We start from the raw sequence: 21012 nt of genomic DNA, 5'->3' as shown, positions 1-21012 counted from the left end.
TCACCCAAGAGAGGAGTGCAGCTGCCCGGGTGGCATGGAGCGTCATCTTGGTGACACCAAACAGTCACCCCAATAAACCTGGAAACCAAGAGAAGAAGAAGAGCAGTTAATTATATCAGATATCCATAATGAAGGACAAGGAGGGAAGTGGTTCAATATACTGGCTCTGAATACTTAAATCTCTCTTCCCTCAGCATTTAACCCAACAAGGCACATGGGTATTTTTAGAAAGCTCAAAGTACACATTAAAATTACTATAAAACTTATCATAACAGTAAAGAGTCCTGCATTTATTTATTTATTTATTTATTTATTTATTTTCAAAGATTTTATTTATTTATATGACAGAGAGAGACAGCGAGAACAGGAACACAAGCAGGGGGAGTGGGAGAGGGAGAAGCAGGCTTCCTGCTGAGCAGGGAGCCCGATGTGGGGCTTGATCCCAGGACCCTGGGATCATGACCTGAGCCGAAGGCAGACGCTTAACAACTGAGCCACCCAGGCGCCCGAGTCCTGCCTTTAATTCAATGTCCACAAACTCTACACACAATCTTTCTGTTCCACAGAAAATGTGACACTCAAGGCTGTCCTCCAACCCTGTTCTTTGGGACATGGTGCCCTTAAAACATGGAACAAACATGGTTTCTCAGCCAGAGGTGGGTCTGAATGGCGATTCCATATGACCTTGGACAAGCAGCATAACTTCTTTTAGTCTCGGTTTCCTCATCTGCAAAATGGGATTTGCAAACACCTCTCTGGGTTACTGTGAGGCTTCAAGACAAAGCAGGTAACACAAACAGCCTGTGTTAACATAGTGTTAACATTGCCTGGCACATGGTAGGTATAAGCTAAATGATCACTTATCTTAAGCAGAAAGATTGATTTCTGGCTCTTTCTGTAGGTGCCCAAATTCTACCTAACAATAACCAAGTTCTTGAGGGAAACCTCTCCAAATTCTGGATTTTTGTATCTCCCACAGAAATGTCAAAGATACAGTTCAAATGAGGGACTGGATGATGCCAGATTCAATTCTGGCAGAGATCTCATGAGACATTTAATGAAAGACTAGGTACCTATCCTGGTATTCCTACTCCCAATTTCCCTTCCCACTGGGAATTGGCCATCTGCCTGCCAACCTGCTCAAGAAACCACAGACCTGGTAACTAAATATTCCTCAACATCTCCCAGCAGCCCCCACAATTCCTACAAAGCACGGGAGCAATCAGCCCCACCTCCCCGTCCTGTCACAGGTACTCAGTCTGTCACTATTCCATGAAGAACATGAGTGGTTCAGTCACATCACCTATATCTCTCCCCATATATTAGCATCTCCAACGTGTGGGTCCTATGGACCCAACATTTGTTAAGCACTTTTTGTTTTTTTTTTTTAAGATTTTATTTACTTGAGAGAGAGAGTATGTGCACGAGCAGAGGGAGAGAGAGAAGCAGGCTCCCCCAACTTGGGGCTCGATCCCAGGACCCCAAGATCACAACCTGAGCCGAAGTCAGACACAATGAACTGAGCCAGCCAGGTGCCCCACATTTGCTAAGCACCTTCTGTACACAATGTGTTGGGGATAAGAAAGACACCATTCTTGTCCGTAAGGTACTTACTGTCTAGTAGGGGAAAGATACACATAAATCTGATGATTCCACTCCCCATCATTCTTAGTCCTTCCTATGTAAGTGTAGTGTGTTTATCAACCAAGCAAAAAGGTCCATACATATGTTCATTCTGTGCTGGAAGCTACATGGGAAATGGGACACTGACATGGTTCCTGCCTCTGAGGAGCTTACAGCAGGATGAGGAGTGAAATTAAACATACATGAAACTTTAAATAATAGAAAATAATTAAATGCTAAATGTAACTAAATGCTAATTATATTTAAGTGCTTCCTGACCCCACAAAACCCAACAAGATTCCACCTGTCATACCAACGTCACAGTCTTGGAAATGAGCCCATTCACCTGGGCTTTGGCAAGAGCAAGGGAAGTGGTTAAGGGAGCTCTCAGGAGGGCAGAGAAGCTAAAGGGCCTATGTGTTTCTCAGTCTTGGATGATTTTCACCCAGCATGGCCTACCCGTCGGCACTGGATTCGTAGCTCCCTGGGGCCAGGCAAGGATACAGACAGATGGTCTTAACTATTGTACCGCAAAAAGACTTTTCTGGTTGGTTGGCAAGCCTAAAGTTAGAGGGACCATGCCTGGCCCTTGCGGTGAAGGCAGCAATAGCCAAATGCTCTACTGGGGCATCTAAAATAAATAAATAAATAAATAAGGGTGCCTGGGTGGCTCAGATGGTTAAGTGTCTGCCTTCGGCTCAGGTCATGATCCCAGGGTCCTGGGATCGAGTCCTGCACTGGGCTCCCTGCTAGGCGGGGAGCCTACTTCTCCCTCTGCCTCTGCCTCTCTCTCTCTCTCTCTCTGACTCATGAATAAATAAATAAAAATAAAAAATAAAGAAAGTCTATATGTTAATTGAATTTAAATAGATAAAAATTTTAAAATTAAAAAAAAAAAGTCTATGCTATTCAGGAACAAGGGAAATGAGGCTCAGATCACCTCTCCCTCATCCCCACTGTTGCCTCTAGACTTGCTATCCTTTTGAAGAGGTCCAAAATTTCAGTCAGAAATTTTATTTATTTGTAACCAGAGGTAGATCTTGCCCCCTCTGAGAGATTCCACAGCTGTGTTGCTAAAAATGACCTGAGGTTTAAACAAACTCTTCCCTTCATCTCAGAGGCAAAACATACAATCCTTATGTCCTCCCCGGGGGAAGCCTTTCTAAAACTAGTTCCACTGCTCAGGAAAACCCGTGTCAAGGCCAAATGCCTTCTTCTATGCTCCCCAGACACAGAAACAGGAGGAATCCAATAATCAACAAACTCCAGAATGACCTTGTCAGTTCAAAGCCCATAAAGCATTTTCCCAGACACAGGACACTGGAGTGGGACCTGCTAGGACAGCCAGCCATTCACTTCTCTGGGTAATGAATGATTGAAGCCAGTGGCACAGCTAGTCCTTGGACTGAGACTACAGCTTTAAGCAGGCCTTGGCTTAGAACCCAAGGGCTCCCAGCCAAAGCACCATCCTCCCCACCCTCCCCCTGAAATCTGAGGCAAGCCCCACCCAGAAGACTGGGTGATGGTCATGGCGATGGAAAAACAGATCCCCACGATTGTAGCTCAGAACCATTTCACAGAAGGATCTGCTGAGATCCACCCCAACTTGATCAGGTATCACCCACCCACATCCCCCAATCAATCAACAAACAAACAAAGCCCAGGAATGCAAGCCTTCTCAAGGCACCTTCAGAGTTCCTACCCGCCCGTTTCTTTGAAAAGAAGTGCCCCCAGAATCCCAAACAGAGGCTTCACAGAGCTGATAAGGTGGCCTCTCTTCCCAAAGCTCAAGAAGGAACCAAGACACACACAGAAGCAGCTGCTTTATAAACTAAAGGCCTTGCATCCTCTTTACATTTTCAAAACTGATATAATGTAAATTCCTACATCAGGACCAATTCCCACATTTACAGTAACCCCTCTATGTTTCTAGAGAAGATATATCAGGACAAGGAAAATGATGCTCAAGAGACGCACAGCCACCTAGCTCAGACTCTCTCTGGGTCTTAAAGAGTTAAAACCTAGCCATGGTTTTCTACCAGGGCTGAAGCTAATGCAAACCACCTGCTTAGATGCAAGGAAAAGGACCAGAGGGTCAGATTGCTAAGCTCTGGGGTCTGTTCTAGAAGTTTCAGTTCTAAGGTTAACCAAGTGATAGGCCAAGGGCGAGAAGGTCTGAGTTGTGGCAGTGCTGCTCTCCTTACCCCACCCCCTAGCCTGGGTGCCAGCTCCTTGTAAGACCATCTCTTAGCCACTTACTGCCTGCCTGAACACCAGCCCTTCCTCAAGATAACACCAAAGTGACCTTTGGTCCCAGAAAGCAACAAAATTGTACTGATCACTCCACTCACGAGCCCCTTGCCTCCACTGAACCATCCTTCTCTTAAGTGATAGCTCCCTCTCTCAGAATTTCTGGGCCCAAAGCCCACACAAACTCCCACCTCAAAGCGTCCTTCCCCAAGCCCCGCCCCCTCTCTACCCCATGTTTCCAAAGGCTCAGAGCTCAGAAGGGAAATGTCTGTCCTATCTATAAGACCATGCTCAATGGCAAGGTTTACCACTACTTACCCTGACAGCCTGCCTGCCTGTAGCCATAAAAATTCCATGCTCTGTACACCTAAAAGAGATACTCCCACCATCTAAGTGAACTCGACATCCACAGGGTAAACACCTTGATCTTTAGGGTGTTCCTCCTCCTCTGACTGTGGGAGGGATAGGTCAGGAGGCACTGGCAAACAAGCACCCAGACCTCACCTGGTAGGTTACCTCAGAGGGGCCCAGCAAAGGCCAAGCTATGTCGCCATAGGCTAACGCATCATAAAGAACAAAGTAAGAAATATCTTGCTGGTGCATCTCTAGGCTTGGAGGAGGTAAAAGGCCCAAGGACCAGCAGCTCCAACAGAAGCCAAGGAGGAAAAAATATAATCCTTTTCAACTCCTGGGGAGTCCTGGATAGGCTGTCTCATCTAAGTCCAAAGGGTTTCTCTGCACTCCTGAAGTCAGGGCAAACCAGCTTGCTGGATGTATTCCCTGGGCCCCCTAAAGGGACTTAGTCTGGACTCAGGCCCCTCCTGCCCTTCACACAGACCAACCCTTCTGTGTAGCCTAGAATTTGGCCCAGAGCCCTCGTGAGGAACAGGAGAAGGGCGTCAAGGGAAACCAAGATTTCTCTGGTTTCTTCAAAAGTGGCTTACTGGTATCTGCCTTCCCCCCAACCCCATGCTCTGCAGGGTCCAGATCAGAAAGATGTGGGCAAAAGGGTTGCCTCATGAAGTAGACCTGGGGCCTACAGCCATATACTGCACATACACACCCAAGCACACTCCAGCAGTTCATCAGCACCTGACCGCACTACTATATTCACACACCCTGGTCGCTACCAGCTGACAAAATGAACCCTTTTCGCTCCCCACCACTGCGTACACACCCAGGCCTCACTCAGGAATGGAGAAGCTCTCCTGAGCTGTCTCTACAGCTCAGTGTGCAGGCGCACGCTTTCCCCCCTCTGAACAAAAACAAGCTGACATCTAGGCGAGGGGGAAAGAAAGCAACCCTTTGCTCTCAAAGGCGCCAACTCCCGGATGTTGGCAAGCTCTGCTCCCAGCGCCTGTTTCTGAGTGTTTACTTGCGCTCCCTCTCCTCTCCCTCCCCTTTAAGGATGGCGCAGGAAAGGGGGGGGAGACTCCACCGCACCCCCTCGTCCATGTTTGAACAAAAACCCAGAGAAAGAGGGAGGGAGAAAAAGTCTCAGTGCAGGGGGGGGCCTTACCAGACTCCCAAAGCCAAACGTATCTACAGGTTTTAATCCGCCATTAGCATTTAAATCTTGAAAGGAGAGGAGAAAGGGGGGGCTAGTGGAAAGTAACCCCACACACAAAAGAAAAGTTGTTGGTTTTCTTCTCAGTCAGCCTGGCAGGAGCGATCTTCCTGGCTGACAGCCAGAAGTACGTCACAGCCAGGAGTCTGCTTTCTTTAAAGGCACAGCAAGCTTCCGTGATCCGGGAGCGCGGCGAAAGCAGAGAACTCTCGGCAAGGGGGGGAGGGGCGGCAGTCGGGGGCAAGGAGGGAGGGGCGCCCTGGACAGGAGGGGCCGGGAAGGCTAGGCCCACGAGCAAGAGAATAGGACGCATGAGGGGGGAGGCACGCGGGAGCCAGCAGACAAAAAATCCTGAACCGCAACAGTGGCCAGAGCCGAGGCAAACTGTGGCGTAAATACACAAAACACATCTCACAGTGGCCTGCCTGACAAACCTGGTATCACCCGGACACTCCCCCTTCGCTCTCTTAACACAGCAGTGACAGCCTGTCCATCTCTCTGGCCAGCAACGGACTGCCCTGATGATTAGATCAGCCCCTGCCTGGCGGCGCGCGGGGCAGGGAGGAAGAGCCGGGAACAGAGGCTTTGGAGGGTGAGCAGGACACAGGCCCTTTCACGCGGGGCAGCTTCCTGCCGGCTCCAGGGCGGGGCGGCTGTGTCTTTAAGCACACACATGCCGCTCACACACAAAGCGCCGGCCTCCTTTCGCGGGCGCCGCCTGCCCTGGGACAAGGCCACCTCCCCGCCCCCCCCGCCCCCCCGCCAGCCCATTCCCTGAGGGAATCTCTCCAGCCCGTACCTTCTGCGTGGCAAGGCCAGGACGCCGCGCTGGGCCCGCTCCTCCCCCTCGGCCACCCAAACAAGCAGCCCAGGCAGACTGTGGCCTTGGAGCGCAGGCCTGCGCTGTCCTGTCCGGGTGGCTGCGCGCTATTGTCGGCTGTGGAATGGCCGCCAAAATCCCAGCTGTGCTGCCAGAACCTAATCCCCTGTTCCGCTGAGCATTTGTGGGGAGGGGCCGAGGGGCCAAGGCACGGGACCTAGTACGGAAGGCACTGGCTGGAGCCCCTGCACAGGCACAGGCACAGGCACAGGCACTGGGACCCATGGGCAGAGCCTACAGGCTCTGCCTCTCCCCCATGGCCCAAAAGAAAAGATGTCGGACTCAGAAAACAAAACCACAGCGTTTCCACCCACTGAACAGTGACTCTCACAACCACTGGGAGAGAAACCCACCAGTCATCAGGACCGCCCCCCCCCCCAGCTTTTACTTAGACCACCAATATTTATTAAGCACCTACTATGTGCAAGGCACCGCTACAGGACATAAAGGGAGTATACAAAGATGAATTAAACCCAGCCTCTACACTTAGCTAGGTTATAATTACACAGGAGATAAGAAATGTGCCTTGAAAACTGTATTTCAAACAGTATGTGATAACTCCCACAAAAGGATATAAAAATTCCAACTAGTTGAAAGTAGGTAAAAAGACTAAGAAAATCTCGGGAGAAAAAAAAAGACTAAGAAAATGAAGTGATATATGAATGTGGATCTTAAAACATGTAGGTAAAATTTCCCCAGATAGAAATAGAAGAGTGGGGAAGAAGGGAAAACAGAGAAGACTGTGGAAGTAGTCTGGAACAGACCTTTAAGTTGTGAGGTGAGGTCGGAGTTGGTGAATCTTGAACTCAAATAAAGATCTGAATGCTTATTTTGTTGTCTGTTTTTAACACAGAGATGTGGTACAGTGAGAACCGTATTTTCAGAAATTATTCTAGTATATAAAAGAAAGAGACTACCAGCAGGGAGGCAGGTCAGAAGGCTGCCACAACCAAAGGCAGGTAATGAGGATACGAAAAGGGAAAATGAGAGAGAATGGAAAGATGAGGAATGAGACATGATGAAGACAGGGAATGGCTGGAAGCAGAGGGAGAAATTGTAAAGGAGAGGAAAATGTGGGGGATGGCTGGGCAGACAGAAAGGCCATATATAGAAGTGGGGAGATGAGACAGATCTCTCTTATTAGAATAAGAGAGAAAACAAGGTATAATAAATAGCAGCTATTGCTTACTGAGTGCATATTATGTGCCACGCACACCCTGTTCTGCTGACCTAATGTGTATTAACTCATTAATCTGAAAAACTCCCTTAGTGAAGCAGGTACTATTACCACTCAACTCTACAGAGGAGGAAACTGAGCCACAGAGATGAAATAATTTGCCCAAGATCACACAGCTAGTGACTGGCCCAACTCTACACCACTTGCTGCTGTGTGACCGGGCAGGTAACCTCTGGACCTCAGTATCCCTATTTGTAAAACAAAAATAAAGATATCTATTTTACAAGGTTATAATGAGGCTTAATCCCGTAACATCTATAAGGTGCCCAACACACTGACTAGCAGGTGGTGCTTAACAAAGGTTAATTCCTGTTATGGGCATTTTGGCACCTAGTCACCAAGGTGTCCAAGCAGAAGCTGGCTGTTTGTCAAGAAAGCTAGTGGGGGTGCTCCTCCCTGGAGTGGGAGCTTGGATCCTCAGGATGCTTGCTCTCCTTCCATCAGGCTGCCTCTCTGAATTTTACTTTAAGGTCCAGCTCAAATCTCAACTCCTCAAATATTCCTTAACAGGTATCAGTGGTTATCTAAGGGAGGAGTTAGACTGTGGGGGAGTTTCTATACTATATGTTTCTTTTATATTTGAATTCATTCTAAATAAACATGTATTACATTGGTAATCACAAAAATGTGTCTACATTCTGCATTCAGCATTTGTGCTGCCTTAACTATATAAGCATGGAAGTCTTGTCCTCACATCTAGAATGTAAATGTCAAGGGCATAACCAGTTCCGTCTCTCTCTATGATCCCCCACAGTATCTAGCACACTAGGGCTCCTTGAATCTGTTCCATTGAAATACATGTGGATGGCAGGTTTCCAAATTTAACCCTCTGGGCACCAGAGAATGACTGGAGTGAGTGGTGGGAGTCAGACCAAGGCCCATTGCTGCAGAGACCCCCATCACCCGGCTTCTTCTCCCAGGCCCTTAGCTTTCCCACAGTATCACTTGCAGTCTGTGGTTAGCAACTGCTATTGGTAGAAAGTTCTTTATTCAAAGAAAGACCAGGAAAGCCAAGCCAAAGCAAAAACCAAAGCTTTTATAGAAAAGCAAAGTGGCAAACATAATTTAATGACTGGCATAATCAACACTCCAGGAAATGTATGAGGTGAAAATAGGAGGCAGGCCTGCTAAAACTGTCCTGGCTACATCTGGCACTGCGTCAGCCCTGAAGCTCCCCAGCACCTGAAAGAGTTGATATTGTGTCTCAAAAGAATACAAGAGATTCCCACCCCCCTCCTCGGATCTAAACTCCAGGCAACAGCTTCCAGCTGTGCAGCTGCAGAGGAATGAACTCTCCTCTGGAACCTCTCAGCCAAAACTGCCAAGCGTCCGGGCCTGCTCTTCACGGCTGCCCACGAAGCCGAAGCCCGGGCCAGTGGTGGCCAGTTTCTCCAGCCTCCCTTTCCCCCACCACAAGGCCGCCGCTCGCCTCCAGTAGCAGCATCAGGACTCCCCCAAGCCTCCTCCCGGCCTAGCTAGGCAAAGGGCAGGCCACATGGCTCCTGCCTGAATCCACAGCCCCTGCTCTGTGTTCCCAAAAGACCAGGATAGGTAAAACCATTTTTAAAAGAAAGGAGAGGGGGCACCTGGGTGGCTCAGTCATTAAGCGTCTGCCTTCGGCTTGGGTCATGATCCAAGGGTCCTGAGATCAAGCCCCACATCGGGCTCCCTGCTCCGCGGGAAGCCTGCTTCTCCCTCTCCTACTCCCTCTGCTTGTGTTCCCTCTCTCGCTGTCAAATAAATAAAATCTTTAAAAAAATAAATAAATAAAAGGAGAGAAGAAGGAAGGAAAACAATAAATGACTAACACAAGATTCAGGATAGCACTCAGAGGTTGGAAGGGGTTGGTGATGCACAGAGGGTGTTTTCAAAGGGTCTGGTAATATTACATCTCCTGTGCATGGGTGTTTGTTTTACTATTTTTGTTTAAAATGTAGATGTTACAGCTTTTAATGAGTATTGCCATTAAAAAATATAATAATGTGTATTACCATTTTTAAAAGTATGAAGTAAAAACTGAAAGAGAGCAATTTCCACTGAGATGGCCCAGAGTAGGGTGGTTCTAATACAAAGAATTCACCTGGCCTTCAAGGCCCTCCAGGACCCAGCCCCAGTTTTACCTTCTAGAGTTATTTATGCCCTTACCCAAACCCTCCACCCTGCCAGACTGGTCTTCTCACTGTCTTCTGAAGTCCCTCTGAACCTCCCACCTCAGCCTACTAGGCTGGAAGGGAAGCTTTCACTATAGGAAGCTGTAGGCCCAATGAGAGCCTCTCAGTCCCTATAGGCCCTCTCACTAAGAAAGCTGGTAGGGAAAATGCTCTTATAGATCCACTGCCCTATGCGATGCCTTCTAGTCTTTCCTCTGCCACCTGATGTCCTAGCATCATAAATACCTACAGACTATTGTTGCTGTTGCTGCTACTGTTGTAATTAATAGCTAACATTTAATGAGCACTTAGTATGCACCAGGCACTGTGCTAAACACTTTTTTGCTTCGTCCTCACAATAACCCAATGACACGATAACAAATACTATGATTATCCATCTCTATTTTACAGAAAAGGAAATTGAGAAAGATTAAATAACTTGCCCAAGTCCACACAGCTAGTAAGTGTTGGAGCCAAAACTGGAGTCCAGCTGGGTCTCTCCAGAGACCATCCTCTTACATGGTCATCTCATCTAGTCCTCTCAACTACGTAGGCTTTATTTCTATCTTAAAGATGAGAAAATCTGAGTCTCAGGAATTAAGTGACTTAGTCACATAGGTAGTGACTTGTCTATGTGGTCTCTACATTATTCTCTACTGCTCTTAAATAAACAACCATCAAATGAATAAATAAAAGCTAGCACATTCTCAGTGGCTCAAAGAAACCCTGTTCCTCTATACTTCCTCATAAGAATCAACTTTTTAATCCAAACAAACAGTTCTAATTTTAAAAGTTACCACTAAAGAATTTTTTTTTCTGAAGATACAACAGCTTTAGAAACATTAAAGGACCAAAACTCCTCTGAAGAGGCGAGCATAGAAGAATTTTCTACTGGAAGGGACAGTGGACATATCTCAAGGGTGAGAAGCCATGGAGAAAGAAGATTGGAAGAAACTCCATTGGCTGGAGGGAAGCTTACTTACCAGGCCTCATTCTCCCTCTCCAGAGGGTAGTGCTGAGTAATGAGGCAGTGTTGGTAAGCCTGCAGCTTCCTGGGGAGAAAAGCAGAGGGCAAATCAAAACCCAGAGAGGATTCATTATAACATCCAAGAGGCCCTATTCAGTTCTCCCTCAAGAAGGTCTTTCTACAAAACACCTAAGAACCTGTTCACCCTGTTTCATTGTCACAGAAGAGTAAACGGATCTGTCCCTACAGGCAATATATCTAGCACAATGTTTGCGCACAAACACAGAACTGATGATGAGAAAGGTAAAAGAAACTGAAGGAGGAACAGTTTCAATGTAAATATTTGCAACTACTCTTAGAGACAGCCACACACCAATGGTAACAAACAAACAAACAAACAAACAAACACCCTAGATTTGGTGTTGGAAGCCCCTGAAGGTAAGTTCTGAATCCATCACCTACTAAATTTATGGCTTCAGGCAAGTCACTTGCCCTAGCTTGGGTCTCAGTAAAAGAAGGGTATTGGCATTGGATAGATCATATCTAAAGCACCTCCAAAACTTCCCATGATTCTTTCTCCAGGATACCATTCTCAACAATAACAACAAAAATCTTTGCCACAGAACTAATCTCCTCAGAATCTGGTCAAAACTTCACCAGTTAGATCTTCTTCCTTTCCAGGGGGGAAAAAAGAAAAAAGCAAATCCCCTAGAAACAAGCATTTTTGTTTGTTACCCTACTGGGTCCCATCTCCAAAGCAAGGCACAGGTGGATGCTTCATTAATCCTGATGACAGGAGGTGGTCCTTGGAAACTGGTAGTACCAACTGTGCATGGGGCACAATGAAAGGTATTTGGAACTACAGTCAAGGTATTTACAAGCTTTCATAAATAAAAGCCACAGAGAAGAGTGCAATTTATAATTACATTGGTCTTAAAAGCCTAATTTTTAAAAATGGGAAAAAAAACCCACACCTAAATAAAAGCAGTTTTCTATACCTGGTCAACAAATCACAGAATCTCAAAGTCGAAAGAGACCTTAATGGTCTTCTAGTCACCCACCCTACATTCATGCTAGAACACTTGTGACAACTAGGCTGAAGATTTGCTATCTTTTTTTTTTTTTTAAGATTTTATTTATTTATTTGACAGAGAGAGAGACAGCACAAGCAGGGGAGTGGCAGGCAGAGGCAGAGGGAGAAGTAGGCTCCCCGCAGAGCAGGGGGAGCCCGATGTGGGACTCGATCCCAGGACCCTGGGATCATGACCTGAGCTGAAGGCAGTCGCTTAACCAACTGAGCCACCCAGGTGCCCAAGATTTGCTATCTTCTGCCCGAGATGGAAATTTACAATTTATGTGTATGTCTGAGCAAGGTCTGCTGATTTGAGACAACTTGTGACTTCAGAACATAAGCTTTAGAGAATAAGGATTCTGCCCAGGATCTGGTTTGTTTCAAACAGACTTTAAGTAGCTAAAAAACCCAGATGACACCTCTCTCTTCTCTCTCCCTCTCTCCCCATCCCCTCTGCTTTATCTTCTGTCTCTACCTCCTACACAGCACTGAATCCCCCGGTCTTTCTGGTTCCAAATCCACTTCCCCTATCACACACAATGTGATGCCTTTAACTTCCGAAAGAAATGAACAAACACAAATATTAATAAGGGCTGGATTTCTAAATAGGATGCTAGACTGCCTCAAAAACCAAATTTGTTAATATGCTAACTAATAAAATAAATGGGAATGTATTTAATGTGGCCATGATAAAAAAAAAACAGACAACAAACCTTTTTTTTTTTTTTTTTTTTTAAGATTTTGATTTGAGAGCATGAGTGAGAGAGGGCAAGAGAGCACAAGCTGGGGGGGGGGGGGAGGAGAAGTGGCAGAGAGAGAGAGAGAGGGAGAAACAGGCTCCCTGCCGAGCAGGGAGCCCAATGAGGGGCTTGATCCCAGGACCCCGGGTTCATGACCTGAGCAGACAGACACTTAACCAGCTGAGCCACCCAGGTACCCCCAAACCTAACATTTTAACAGACTTCAAGAATTTAAGGAAGGCTACTTCTCACATCTCAATTAATCCCTCCTGAAGAACCCTAAGAGGCAAGCATATTCATTCCAATTTTACAGACTAAAAGACTAGAAGAAAATGCCTGCTTCAAGGTCAACCTACAGGACTGCAGAGCCAGAACTCAAGTCTTCTAAATCCAGGGCTCTTTCCAGCACACCTCAACTACAACCTATACCTGTCTTATCAGTATAGTCCTTTTTGTGCACAAAGCACTTACACATTCCTTGTTCAAAGGGTTTTTGCTACAACTAATTTGTGGTGTGGGCAAGGCAGGTGTCATTTTCTCCATTTTTAAAGACGCTAAGTAACTTTAACAGCATTAGATAAAATAACATCCCATATATCTGGCATCACTGAGAAGTATGAAGAGTTCCTCACAGGCAATTTTCCTAAAGCTGAAATTTCCCTCCCTTTAGGACCGAATCTTTAGAAAACCAAAACACTATTTGCAATACAGATTCTTCAAAATATATAAGATGGGTTACTCTTTACTTGGAATTAATGAAATTTAACCAGGGACATTCAACCATAAACATGAAATAAACACCTGAAGATACTATATTGGAGACTCAAACCTAAATTAAACAGGCTTACAGGGCACCTGGGTGGCTCAGTCGTTAAGCGTCTGTCTTCAGCTCAGGTCATGATCTCAGGGTCCTGGGGGCGAGACCCACATTGGGCTCCCTACTCAGCGGGAAGCCTGCTTCTCCCTCTCCCACTCCCCCTGCTTGTGTTCCCTCTCTTGCTGTGACTCTCTCTGTCAAATAAATAAATAAAAACTTAAAAAAAAAACAAAACAGGCTTACAATCCTGTGGAGAAAGAAACATACCTATAACTCACCTTAATACAAGGCCAAAGAACACAGACTTGGGCAGTGCTAAAAGGAAGGTGAGAGAACACTGGGAAGTCTAGTGGAGACTAACAGTGACTTGTCGGAAGCACACCAGAAAAGCAGTGTCCTGAGCAGAACGGCTTACTTGTGCTTTTTCAAAAGATGAATCTGGCACAACATTGAGCCCACAGGCAGAACAGAGTGAGGTGGTAACTGCAGTGGCAGTAGGACCAAAGAACGGTGTTACTTGAAAGGCATCGGGGAGGTAGACCCAAAGTTCTTAGGAACGGGGTGTGGTAAGGAAAAGACCTAGGATTCCTGCTTTGCTGAAAAGACTTCAGACCAGGAACACAGAATTTACTGTTTTAGAGGACATGTAAGGGTCTGATTAACTCAGGATGGATGATTAGGAAAGCTTTACCAAGGAAGTAACATTGAAGCTGAGTACTTAAAGTGTGAGTAGGATGAGTAGGGTTTCACCAAAAGAGAAGTAAAAAAGAGCATTCTAGGCAAAGAGAACAGCATATGCAAAGATAGAGTTTATTACATTTGAGCAATGGCATGCAGTTTTAGGAAGGTGTAGCAGATGATGAGGATAAGTAGTACTAAATTGTGAGGCACTTACATCATACTAAGGAATTCAGATTTTATCCTGTAGGTGATAGGAAACAATCAAGGTTTCTAAAGGGAGGGAGTAAAGGGGAGGAACATAGATCAGACCTATGTTCCAGTCTGTATGACGTACAGGCTAGAATGGTAAGAAACAAGAGGAAGGCAATACAGCACAATGGCTAAGAGCATGGGGTCTGCAGTTAGACTGCCTAATTAAAATCCTGGCTCTATAGCTTACTAGCTGTGCAACCTTGAGCGGGTTATTTAACCTGTGTCCCCAGCTTCCCATTCTATAAAATGTGAATAGTAACAGTACTTTCTCAGAGGGTCATTGTAAATCTTTACAAATCTTAAATGCTAGCTGTTAGAGACTGAAAGGTTATTAGTAGGAGGTTATATCCACATGTGGTTTAGTGTTGTCCTTGCTCTTCCTTCTACCCAAAGCTTTCTTTTCTTACCTCTTCATCTAGTTAATTCTAACTTATCCTTCATACCTCAGCTCAACAAATGTTACTTCCTCATGTAAACTCTCCCTAACCACCTAGTTCCCAGTTCCATACTAGGTCAAGTTCCTACTATGCATAGCACCAGAGTCCTTTCCTTCACAGCTCTGTTTCTAATTATGCCTTTTTGTATTTCATTAATTTTTCTCCTAGTATCATATGTTCCATGAAATCACAGATTGTGTGCTCACCATTGAATTCTTAGAAATTAGCACAATGCCTGGTACGTAGAAGGTGCCTGATAAATACTTCTTAAATGAATGAAAGGTTTCAAATTATATTTTAAAGGTGAATCCTCTTCAGACTCACTCTTCATATAGAACCCAAGATACAGATAAAAGTAGATGATTTGAAGTAAAGGATGTTTGGAGCCCTGTCCCCCTCCCCCGCTTCCACCTGATTCCTAAGTCTGTAATTCTTTTCTTTAAAAAAAGATTTACGTATTTGACAGAAAGACAGCAAGAGAGGGAATACAAGCAAGGAGAGTGTGAGAGGGGAAGCAGGCTTCCCGCTGAGCAGGGAGCCCGATGCGGGGCTGGATCCCAGGACCCTGGGATCATGACCTGAGCTGAAGGCAGATGCTTAACGACTGAGCCACCCAGGCACCCCTATAATTCTTTTTCTTTTTAATTAATTTTTTTGTTGTTGTTCTGTAATTCTATTAAGCTTTGCAGAATGCAGTGCAAAACCATTACTTGTTCCAAGCAAGTAGGGATATATGCCTGAAATAAAGCAGTGATTTAAAAAAGAGAAAGCAACAGTTTGAGAACTACTTATGACAGGCCCTGATAATCAATTGTAAGTGAAGAATGAGAAAAGGAAAATTCTAGAAACACCTCTAATTTCCTAGCTTGAATGAATATCACGTGTGCCAAAAACAAACAAAAAGAATGTAAAAGTAATAACTTCAATCACTGAGCACTAGTACCAACCCTATCAGGCAAGTGCTATTAATACCCTCTTTCATAGAAGTTTCAAGACGTTGAGCAACCTGTCCAAAATCATGAGGCTAACAAGTAGCAGAATTAAGATTCAAACCCAGGTCTGTCTCACTCCAAAGTTCATAACCTAAACCATCATGCCATAATGGCAGGTGGTTTGAAGTTTGGTTTTAGACATGAGGTGTCTATTGGACATACAATCAGAAAAACCCAGTAGCTGGTGAAAAATATGATTTGGGGCTAAAGATATAGATTTGGGTCACTTTTGGGACAGTGTGACTATAATCAGAAGAGGGTCTATGGTAGAATCATGCTTGCTTTGTAGGCCTATAAAGAGGTGGTGTATACATTTGCTATTGAAATTTGTTAATCTTCTGCCAAAGCCTCTGTCTTGCGCAGCTCCAGGGGGCACCCACGTTGAGAATTGATGGAAAGACTCTGAGTGAAATTCCAAAGCTCTGGAGATTCCTTTTAGGACCTTTATATTATTTGAGGAAATTTTAACAGAAAGCCAGTGACCACACCGATGTCAATTTAAAAGGAAGGTGGTTAAGAGAATGGATCTGGAGATAAAACGTCTTCATTTTCTCTCATGTCAGGGTCTCATCATCTCTTGCCTGGGATTCTACCTTCCTCACTAAAAACACCTAGCATTTGTATATGGCTTTTTACCACTGACAGTGTTTCCCATCTACAAAGTATTTCACATGATCCTCACAACAGCTCTGCAAGGTAGACACTGCTTTCATTTTATCAAAGAGGAATGAAGTTCAGAAAAGTACTTTGCCTAAGGTCACAAAACTATAAAACAAGAGGACCACAATGCAACTCTGATCTTCTGGCTCCAAATCTGAAGCTCTTTCCAGCAGATTCACCCCAAGATAACCATGAGCCACCCACCCACCTAGGAACCAGAAGAGTCACCATCCCTATGTACACTTTAGCTGTATTTAAAAAGAAAACAGCAGGGGGGATAATGACTCAAAAGGGCTAATGGGATGCTGGTAATGTTCTGTTTCTTGAAATAGCACTAATGACACAGGTGTGTTCATGAGGTACATCACTTTACACATTTTTCTATATGTATGTTACACTTTTTTAAAAAAAATATTTTATTTATTTATTTGAGAGAGACAGAGATAGTGAGAGAGAGCTCGAGCAGGAAGGAGGGGGAAAAGCAGGCTTCCCGCGGAGCAGGGAGCCCGATGCGGGGCTCGATCCCAGGACCCCGGGATCGTGACCTGAGCCGAAGGCAGAGGCTTAACCATCTGAGCCACCCAGGCGCCCCTGTATGTTACACTTCAAAAACCAAACAAACACTAGGCAAAATTAAGACAGACTAATCAAAATTCAGGAGCAAAGCTGGATGTCTCAGGGCTACATATATATTTACTTCTCAAGCAGCAGGTACATAAAGGGCACCTACCAATTAAGTAAGGATGCACAAAATCCTTGCACACACAAATAATATATTCACCCACTTGTCCTTACCCATAATGTCTAGGTGATGTGAGGCAATCTGATGGAATCAGGAGCAAGGGAAGCCCAGGAAGGGACCAAGATTCATTTACTATTAAATGAAAAAAAAAATGCATCTGAAAAGTGCAACTATCCTATACTATCAATAGTAAGATATCTCAATTTCAGGGACAATAAAAGTGTGAAAAAATAGCCAATGAATTGAAAGATGCCACCAATTATAAATGCATCCTAATTTCAGTGTTAAAATGTAAAAACAAAACAAAACAAAACAGCAACAAAGCATTTAAAAATAAATAAAATACAATGTTCTAATCTCAAAAGGTAGTTCAACTGTGGGATCATAGATCCTGGAGCATTAGGGCTAGAAAGGACCTTGGAGGTAAGTCTCTGGTACAAGCTCTTCAATTATAGAGATGGAGAGAGTGGGGCCCTGCTTAACAGTTGTTAAGTGACCTTATTAGATTGAAGCTCACACACCAGGAAGTTGAGAAGAACTACAAAGCTGGTTCCCTGATTCCTGGGACTCTTTCCACTATCCAGATACCGCCCCCTAAACCCAGGAGAAGATTTACATGTTAACTCTATTTTTTACTTTCATAATTCTCTGCTTCATTAACTCACTAAAAAAAATTAAAAGCACCTCTTAAAAATCAGTCAAGATGAGAAAATAGAGGAGACTTCACCTCTTGCTTGACCAAGTTTATTTTCCTTGTTCTCTAAAACCAATGAAGCAATATAAAGTTAGACTAAAAAAATTTCTAGTCTCTCAGCCCCTTTTTGTTCCCCTCTGGGCCCTCCCACAAGATAAGATATGTTAACAGATTTTTCCATGCCCCCCAAAACATAACTACAAATATATATTTTTTTATTTTTTTAAAGATTTTATTTGACAGAGAGAGACAGCGTTAAGAGGAAACACAAGCAGGGGGAGTGGGAGAGGGAGAAGCAGGCTTCCTGCGGAGCAGGGAGCCCGATGTAGGGCTCGATCCCAGGACCCTGGGATCATGACCTGAGCCAAAGGCAGACGTCTAATGACTGAGCCACCCAGGCGCCCCGCTACAAATATATTTTTATATTTAAGGATTTTTTTATTATTCTCCATTTTAAAAAACTAGGTTTACACTTCAACATTGCTCTGCAACTTGTTTTTCTCCCTTAATAATTTATCATGAACATCCCCCTAAGTATCAGTAAATAAGATTTTAACTCATACTTTAAAAATTTTTTTTTTTAAAGGTTTTATTTATTTATCTGAGAGAGAGAATGGGAGACAGAGAGCATGAGAGGGGGAGGGTCAGAGGGAGAAGCAGACTCCCCGCTGAGCAGGGAGCCCGATGTGGGACTCGATCCAGGGACTCCAGGATCATGACCTGAGCCGAAGGCAGTCACTTAACCAACTGAGCCACCCAGGCGCCCCGAATACTTTTAAAAAGCTATATAATGGGCACCTGGGTGGCTCAGTTGGTTAAGCGACTGCCTTTGGCTCAGGTCATGATCCTGGAGTCCCGGGATCGAGTCCCCCGCATTGGGCTCCCTGCTCGGCGGGGAGTCTGCTTCTCCCTCTCCCACTCCCCGTTTGTGTTCCCTCTCTCGCTGTGTCTTTCTCTGTCAAATAAATAAATAAATAATTAAAAAAAAAAAAGCTATATAATAACAGTCCACATAAAGAATATAACATAATGTGTTCACGTATTTTCCTACTGATGGACAAAGCTATTTTCAATCTACCATTTCAAACAATGCCATAATGCATATCTTTGTGCATATTTCTTTTTAAATGAAAGAAAAAAATTTCTATATACACACTTTCTAGTCATCCAATGTTTTGATTGCTTCCTTTCTTGTTATCATCCCTACCTTACTAGCTCATAGAATTTTCCTCAGGGCCCAGTGTGATAAAGGAAGGCAAAGCAACTTGGAGAATGTCAAGACAGGACATGTGATACTTACTGTTGGTAAATTAAAATTGGCCTATCTTGGCTCCCTCTCCCAGCCACCTGCGCATCTCACCCTCCCACCCCCACCCAATACATGTGCTCCTTGTTCTGGTCTCAGCAGCTGCTTCCCACTCAACCAATGTGGGCAGAGATGGCTTGTGGAATTAATCCTACTTTGTCACACTGCTGACCCTGACAAGTGCAGAAAGGCCCACCAGCTATCCAAACAAGTAGGAAGGAGAAAGAATACATTATCACTATGAAATATTATAATACAGAAATACAGAGAGCAAAATGTAAAACTCCCCATTCACCAAACCTTAACCCACATTCACCAATGGCACTCCCCTCCTCAGAGTGACTACTGTTACAAGTTTGTTGTAGCCTTTCCTAAGCATGCACACACGTACACGTACACGTGTATATACAGATACATAGATGTGTATATACATGCATGTGTGTATGCATGTATGTAAATAAAGAGACAAAGAGTGTGTGTTTGGTCTACATACCTGTAATCATACTGTATGATTTGTTTTGCAACTTGCCTTTTTCACTTAAAAATTTATTTCACGTTTCCATATTAGTATATAATGGATTTCTCATACTTTAAAAAGCTTTGGGGGTGCCTGGGTGGCTCAGTCAATTAAGCGTCTGCCTTCAGCTCAGGTCATGACCCTGGGGTCCTGGGATGGAGCCCCACAACAGGGTGTCTGCTTAGCAGGGAGTCTGCTTCTCCCTCTGCCCCTACCCCTGCTGGTGCGCACTCTCATGCTCTCTAATAAATAAAAAATATCTTTAAAATAAATAAATAAAAAGCTTGAGAAAAATGCTATAGTTTTTGAACAGACAGGCCTTCTGACTACTATATTCTAATATATTTCCCACTATCCAAAGGTCAACAAACTATGATCTGCAGAGGTGAACAGAGTAGACCCTTGAATAATGCAAAGATTAGGGGCGCCAAGCCGCCCCCACCACCCTATACAACTGAAAATTGATGCAGAACTTCTGACACCCCAAAAACTATTAATAGCCACCGTTGACTGGAGGCCTTATCGATAACATAAACAACTGATTAACATCTATCTTGTTAAGTTATATGTATTAATACCGTAACCGAACAATAAAGCTAGAGAAAAGAAAATGTTACTAGGAAAATCATAAGAGAAAATACATTTACAGTACTGTATTTATCAAAAAAATCCCCGTATAAGTGGACCCATGCAGTTCAAACCCATGTTGTTCAAGGGTCAACTGTAGTTGCAACTACACAGCCTGCAAAGCCTAAAATATTTACTACCTGGGTCTAAACAAAACAATAACTTACACTGAACATCTAAAGAACAGTTTCTTAATGGAGATTGTTTGTCCAACTGACTGTGGCTATTTTAGACAGTGAAGCTCATTTTAAATGAAATTTAGATGGGGCACATGAATGGCTCAGTTGGTTAAGCGTCTGCCTTCAGCTCAGGTCATGATCCCAGAGTCCTGGGATCAAGTCCCACATCGGGCTCCTTGCTCAGCAGGAGCCTGCTTCTCCCTCTGTCCCTCCCCCTGCTTGTGTGCTTGTGCTATCTCTCTCTGACAAATAAATAAAATCTAAAAAAAATAAAAATAAAATAAATGGTTATCTCTGCAGAGTAGGATTAGGATAAAGGGTTAAGTGTAGGGGACTTATTTGTTATATATATCACTTTTATAATTTGTATAAAAGCATTACAATGCTGTTTAAAATAGAAAAACTGAAAGCACTATAAAAATCCTCTATGATATATTATTATACTGCATATACAGCAATATTTATAGTTTCAGCAATATTTTAAATTTATATGAATTTATACAATGAAAACAATGGTAACTGGGAAGGAGAATACAAAATTATAGGTAATATATGACTTTGGACTATGCAAAACAGAAATATGCATAGGTACAAAACATTGAAAAGACATCCTAAAATGGGA

General features: G+C 44.1%; 1 protein-coding gene across 16 annotated transcripts in view; it reads right to left on the bottom strand.

Moving 5' to 3' along the window:
- NUMA1 (nuclear mitotic apparatus protein 1) overlaps positions 1–21012 on the bottom strand; it is a 69709-nt gene that overhangs the window by 32923 nt on the left and 15774 nt on the right. For 4 of the 16 annotated variants that reach the window (XM_064576977.1, XM_064576984.1, XM_064576979.1 and 1 more), the window contains exons 2-3: positions 10691–10759; positions 5–78 (exon numbers count right to left, since the gene is read on the bottom strand). In XM_064576977.1, the coding sequence (XP_064433047.1) occupies positions 5–46 (42 nt within the window). In that variant the 5' untranslated portion in view covers positions 47–78; positions 10691–10759. Of the gene's footprint in view, positions 1–4; positions 79–5392; positions 5567–5874; positions 6094–6239; positions 6287–10690; positions 10760–21012 lie in introns of those variants that run through there. The other 12 variants (XM_064576976.1, XM_064576985.1, XM_064576978.1 and 9 more) reach the window with 6 other exon arrangements.

The sequence above is a fragment of the Mirounga angustirostris genome, unplaced genomic scaffold (genome assembly GCF_029215605.1).
Source record: "Mirounga angustirostris isolate CCGP_5_RB_7025 unplaced genomic scaffold, mMirAng1.0.hap1 SCAF_13, whole genome shotgun sequence".
Taxonomy (NCBI): Eukaryota; Metazoa; Chordata; class Mammalia; order Carnivora; family Phocidae; genus Mirounga; species Mirounga angustirostris.
The sequence above is the reverse complement of the archived record's forward strand: the minus strand, read 5'-3'. Positions and strand labels throughout refer to the sequence as shown.